The 5,581-nt window shown below is 45.4% G+C and overlaps 1 protein-coding gene across 1 annotated transcript; it reads left to right on the top strand.

Moving 5' to 3' along the window:
* Window positions 1-17: 17 nt before the first annotated feature.
* On the top strand, window positions 18-5,090 carry CSUI_000295 (uncharacterized protein). The gene is made up of 4 exons (XM_068060529.1): window positions 18-761; window positions 1,809-1,926; window positions 2,652-2,675; window positions 3,013-5,090. The coding sequence occupies exons 1-4, from the start codon at window positions 234-236 to the stop codon at window positions 4,182-4,184; spliced, it is 1,842 nt and encodes a 613-aa protein (XP_067927493.1). The 5' UTR covers window positions 18-233; the 3' UTR covers window positions 4,185-5,090.
* Window positions 5,091-5,581: the final 491 nt, after the last annotated feature.

The following is a 5,581-nucleotide window of genomic DNA, read 5'->3' as shown; positions in this document are numbered from 1 at the left end:
TTGCTTTCTTTGCCGCTCCCTCTATGAAACGCCTTCGCTTACTCTTTTCTCTCTTATCTGGGGACGTGATGTTCCCTTTCCTGAGTGAACTCCAGAAGAAATCTTCGCGTATACTCTCTCTCTGGACCTTCTTTGCATTCTCCTTCTCTGCTATCCTAACTAGGGAAGATCTCTGCGAATCATCTTCGCATTCTCTTTCTCTCTGTAGTTTCAAGTAGGGAAGATTTCGCAGTATGGCCGTCACAAAGGACGGATCTCCAAGGGGCGAGGATCACCGTTGTGTTGGTGCTGCGGGATCTCGACAGCATCTTTCTCGTCGGCATCTCTCTGAAAGTTCTTTTTCTTCACGACAACCTGAAAAGGAGGAGGAGAAGAAGAATGAAGGGCTGGGTGGAGAAAGAAGAAGAGCTTCTCTTGAGGAGATGCAGAGCATTGAGAAGAAAGGACAGAAACAGGGGACAGCAGAGAACCGTAGTGACGGAGAGGGGGGAATGCGTGGAGGAGAGAGGAAAAAGAACGAAGAAGATCTCTTTGCTATACAGACAAAACGGGATGAACTGATTCTCTTAGAAGCTCTTAGATTCTTGCATGCAGTTCGAACCTTCTCTTTGCAGGAAGAAAATGAAAAGAAAAACCTTGAGAGAGGGCCACTGCCGGCACGTCATCTTCTCTCTCACGGGACGCCGTCACCATATGAAGATCAAGTGACTGAAGAGCAGAATGAAGTGCTCTCTCTTGTTGATAAAGTCAAAACAGTACAGGTGAGGAGTAGCGATTCTCTCCATTCCGACTTCCTTTCCCACTAATCAGCTAGTGCTCGCTTTTCTTTTCTTGGCTACGATGCTTACTATCCGGGTCCATCTATGCTTGCCTGGGCTCTCTCTCTCTCTCTCTACGTATGTATGTCTGCGTATGCATGTATGTATGTCTGCATATGTTTGTTTGTATGTGTGAATGTATGTATACGTATACTTATGTGTATGTACGCATTTGAGTAGCGGTGCGTGGGTGTAGTTTGGGTTCGAACATCGATAGCCAGTATCGGACCAAGTCACATGCGTGGCTACACGTAGGTATAGATGTATACACATAGATGTACATACATGGATATGCTGCCAAATCGCGGCAAAATGCTAATCGTCTTCTTCTTGTCCCTACAGACGGAGTAGCTCCAATGAGAGTCCTCTGACGTCTACGAGGAATGAAGAGCAGCTTTAGAGACAAGGCAAAAGTCACAGACAGTTTACCTGTCCACACCACTCAGACAGGCGTATCTGCTGACCCAGTCTCCTTCGCTGTATATCTCCATATATCTATAACTACACGCTATTCATTCTATCTTTCTTTTCACGTCTATAGAAATGATCTGACGGCGCGACATGCACGGTCTCTCAGTTAGACTCACATCTCTAACCTTGGGGCGAGGCCATTCACTCTTCTACACAAAGGCTCGGCATCTCAGGGATAGATCCTTTCCATAGCTGTTTTATCTGCGCCTGTACATACGTGTAACTGTACGGTTGTACATACATATATATGTGCTTACCGATTTCTACATGGATATACATACAAGTTCATACTCTACAAGGCGTGTGTGGTATATTTGGAGCGACCAGTCTATCTGTCTATGTCTCATCTCTAGTAGACTGTTTCTTGTCGCTTGGTAGCGGTTCATTTCCTACACTTCTCAGACCTTTCCTCTGTCTCTCTCGTTTTTCGGGGGTAAGAGAAAGCAGAAGAATGTAGGAATTGTTTCACCTTGCGTCTTGTTCTTCTCTTGTCCCCTTCCACATGTGCTATTCTTTCAGGTCTTTCTGTCGTTGATGGACGTGAAAGCCAGAGTTGAAGAGATTCAGCGAAGTACACAGAATGGACGATCTTCTTCTGTTGGGACTTCGAGTTCACCTGCAAATGATAGACTGTGCCGTAGGTGTATATACACTCTATGTTGAACGGCACCGCGTGAGTCCATAGGCACCGGTGATGTGTTTTCTTCATTCTTTTTCGTCCATTGCTTCACCTGTGCGTTCGAGACACTTCATATGATTCGCACGCACCACACGAGCTTTTCTAGATTGGTAAGATGGACAGGATACACGTATTGCACGTCTATCCGATAGTCGTAACTCGATGTGGAGATTCTGCATGCAGACACTAGACATATAGCAGTGAGTCTCCCATAAGAATCGAGCTATCCCGGTTGCATGCGTCGCTTCGGGTACCTATATGGAAGTAGCTGTGCTAGCGAAAACGAGGTTTGCTCATAAGGAAAGATTGCCCCGATACTTTTGCTAGATAGTAAGTATAAGGGAGGGGGAGAATCGATAGACAAACTCAGTCGATGTCTTTTTCTTTCTACTCATACGATAGTGCTTATCTCGATCCTGAGAAGGAGAATTGGAGGCCAGATCGCGGCAGAGTTTACAGATATATGTATGAAGCGTATACTTTCTAGGTGTGTGTTTCTCTTGTGTGTCGGCGACTCTTTGTGCATCTCCAGGAAGGAATGAAGAACGACACACGGAGAGAGAGATATACACTACCATCATATGTGTCTGAATACTACCCATGCATGTACATATATAGATGTACGTGTATGTATATATCCCATCGATGTGGCTGAGTATACTTGTGTCGGTCTATAAATGTAGATGAAGATATAGAGACCTATAGGCGTAAGCGAATCTGTATACATAGAGACATCCTAGATATATCTCTACGTCAACGGACAGCATGAGCTTCGTCGTGGTGACGGAAACGAATCAAGATGTGCGCGGACGTAGCGATTGAGCCTTTACATTCACAACTCAAGGGTTTTTCCTTTGTGTCGTGATATCGCAAGTATCTGAGAGAACTTCTCAACGCGCAGTAGGCCAAGGAGCTTCGGCGGCGGAGACAGAATGACGAAGACAGGCGGCTCTCTGCTGGTGTTTAGACGGTAGAGGGATTTCCAGTCCACAGTCGCCTGTCACTTCACCTGTCTCGTCTCGTCTCTCTTGATGTCCTCCGCAGGTGAGGTTCTCCGAACTGTTGAAACTGTCCAGCGGAGTGTTTTGAGCTCCTTTCCTGTCGATGACTTGAAGCGTTTGTCTTCAGTCTTTCCGCTAGCTCAACTCCATGAGAAGAAGGCGTCTGATTGTCTTCACCCCCCTTGCGGTGAAGAAAGCGAGTTTTTGCATGCAGAACAACATGGCTACAAGGAGAGAAGACCATGTGATAGTGTAGAGCAACAGAACAAAGAGGGAGACTACGTAGAAAGTTCAGAAGCGATGACGAGCGGTTCTTTTCTCATCTCTGACGAACTGATCGATGCATGGGCTCAGGAAGTGTCGACAACAGATGAGGAGGATGACGAGGAAGGTAGGAGAGATTCTTCGCTTGGTCGGAGAAGAAGAAGAACGGATGATTCAAGTCCTGTGCTTAAAGTCGATCAACGAGATGGAGTACATGAAGAAAGTTCAGCGAAAGACACCCAAGAAGATCCCGAAAGAGAGCTAGAGATCAAGGGGACAAGTCTTGTCAAACCACCAAGAAGGAAGACTTCTCAAGAAGATAGAGATACGATAATGCTCTCTGGAAAGAAAGATGAAGGAGAAAGAACAGGAGAAACATCGGCAATCGAGATGGTACCATGGTATTCATCATGCCCCGGTGTGAAGGGAGAAGAAGGTATTCTGACTGAATTGCAGTATTCTTCCTCAACCAAAGAAGAGCGTCATGAGCTCTTAAGCTATCCTGATTCTTCAGTGGACAATAGGGCGACGTCAGTGAAGAGTTCAAGTATACCTCCTTCACATCATCTACGGAGAAGAAGAAAGTTCGTCCCTTCTTCTTCTTCGAGTAGTAGTAGTAGTAGTCGTAGTACGGGTGCTGGTGCTTCTCATGGATCACCCGGAGGAGATGACGAAGAGAAGAATCTCGAGCAGGAGTTGCTTGACTATGCACAAGAGATGAAGGAAGAAGCAAAGAGATATGGAGATGTTATCAAGAAAGATTGCGATCGCCTAGGAAGGACAGGGACTCTTCAGCAGACACATATCGATCATACAAAGTCAGCAGCGAAAGACACAAAGAATCTGATCTTTTCAGGTGGATTTGGGTTTTTCTATGCGATGTTACTTCTCCTTGTTGGTTGTATTCTCTTCGTTCTCATGATTACATTCATTCTCTTCATTCCTGGATAAGGAAAGTACACAGACTTTACGTCTCTATACATCAGAATGACAGAGAGCAGACGGGGAGACGGAGATGCCCTCGCGAAGACTTGCGTAGTAGAGGAAAGAAGGCAGGTAAGAGAAGGGCAAAGACGAATGAAGAGATAGAAGTAGAAGAAATAGGAGGCGAGAAAGAAGCAGATAGTTTGTCGGTGTCTTCTTTTCTTAAGTAGGGGTAGGTGAGACGGCTAACTAGATGACTTTCTACCCATCTGCCTATCTCCTGTTTCTTTAGAAGACAACGAAGCTTCATCTTCACACATACATACATGAAGAGTCCGAGAGTGAGTAAGAAGAGAAGAAAGAGATAAAGGCAATCATATGTTGTCTCACCTCGTCTCTGTCTCTTGTTTTCTTGATAGGTGGATACTCGTTCTTGAACGGAGGGGTACCGAGACGCAGTTCTCTGAGCTTAGGTGCGGGGGGGTTCCATCTGAGTCCCATGTATGAAAATAACACTCTTCTATTGGACTTGTTTACTCACGTTCTTTGGACGATGTTTTCATGAAAGAAGTCCGTTCTTTAGAAGGAATGTGGAGTGCCCGAAAGAGTCAAGTTTGTTTATGGTGTTAGAGAGTTCTTTCTCTTCCTTTGGATGACTCATTTTCAAGAAGAAAATGCAGGACGGATTTAGGGCGACGACTGTCAGCAGCACACCCCGGTAATTCGGTTGTACGGAAGGAAAGAGTCCTCGTAGGTGTTTGCCGGTTCGAGGTGTTCTGTGAATTTTCTCCGTCTTCTTCCTCTTGTACTGCCTTTCTCTTAGAAGAACACCTCATGTAACGTCCGCCTTGCTTGTCTCTCCTGCAACCTCTACTTTAGCAGCAGAACCTCTCTCAAGAGATGCAGTGGTAATTGAGAAAGAGTAGTGGGGAATGGCCCTTGCTCAGTTCATTCATTGCAGCTTGATTTCAGAGGCATACCGAACCTTCACCATGGTAGTAACCATTTTTTGTTCTTTTCTTCTTCGTCTTCTGTCTTCAACGGACCAAAGCTTTTAACTTCTTTCATTTGTTTCTTCAAGAAGAGAACCTGCACTTCTAAAGCTTCCATGAAGAAAAAAAGACGCACGCTACGAACTCTTGGAGTCTAGAGGTGCTATTCTGATTTCGGATCCTTAATGCGTACTGCTCTCTGCACGGGATATGGTCATAAGTTCTTCCTATCTGTATACCAAAGAGAGCTTCCCAAGTAATATTGCTTCAATAGGCGGAGTGCTTTACTTCCTACGAGGCAAAGACACAACACATGAAATCGGCTTCCCGTCAAAAGAAGATCCGCCATCTCTTTAGAACTTGAAAGGAGGGTCTTCTTCAGACCCTCCTTTCAAGTTCTGAAGAGGCAATCGGAAAGCCCAACCGTTTTCC

The sequence above is a fragment of the Cystoisospora suis genome (genome assembly GCF_002600585.1).
Source record: "Cystoisospora suis strain Wien I chromosome Unknown contig_126, whole genome shotgun sequence".
NCBI classification, from domain to species: Eukaryota; Apicomplexa; class Conoidasida; order Eucoccidiorida; family Sarcocystidae; genus Cystoisospora; species Cystoisospora suis.
This window is presented reverse-complemented; position numbering and strand designations above follow the sequence as displayed.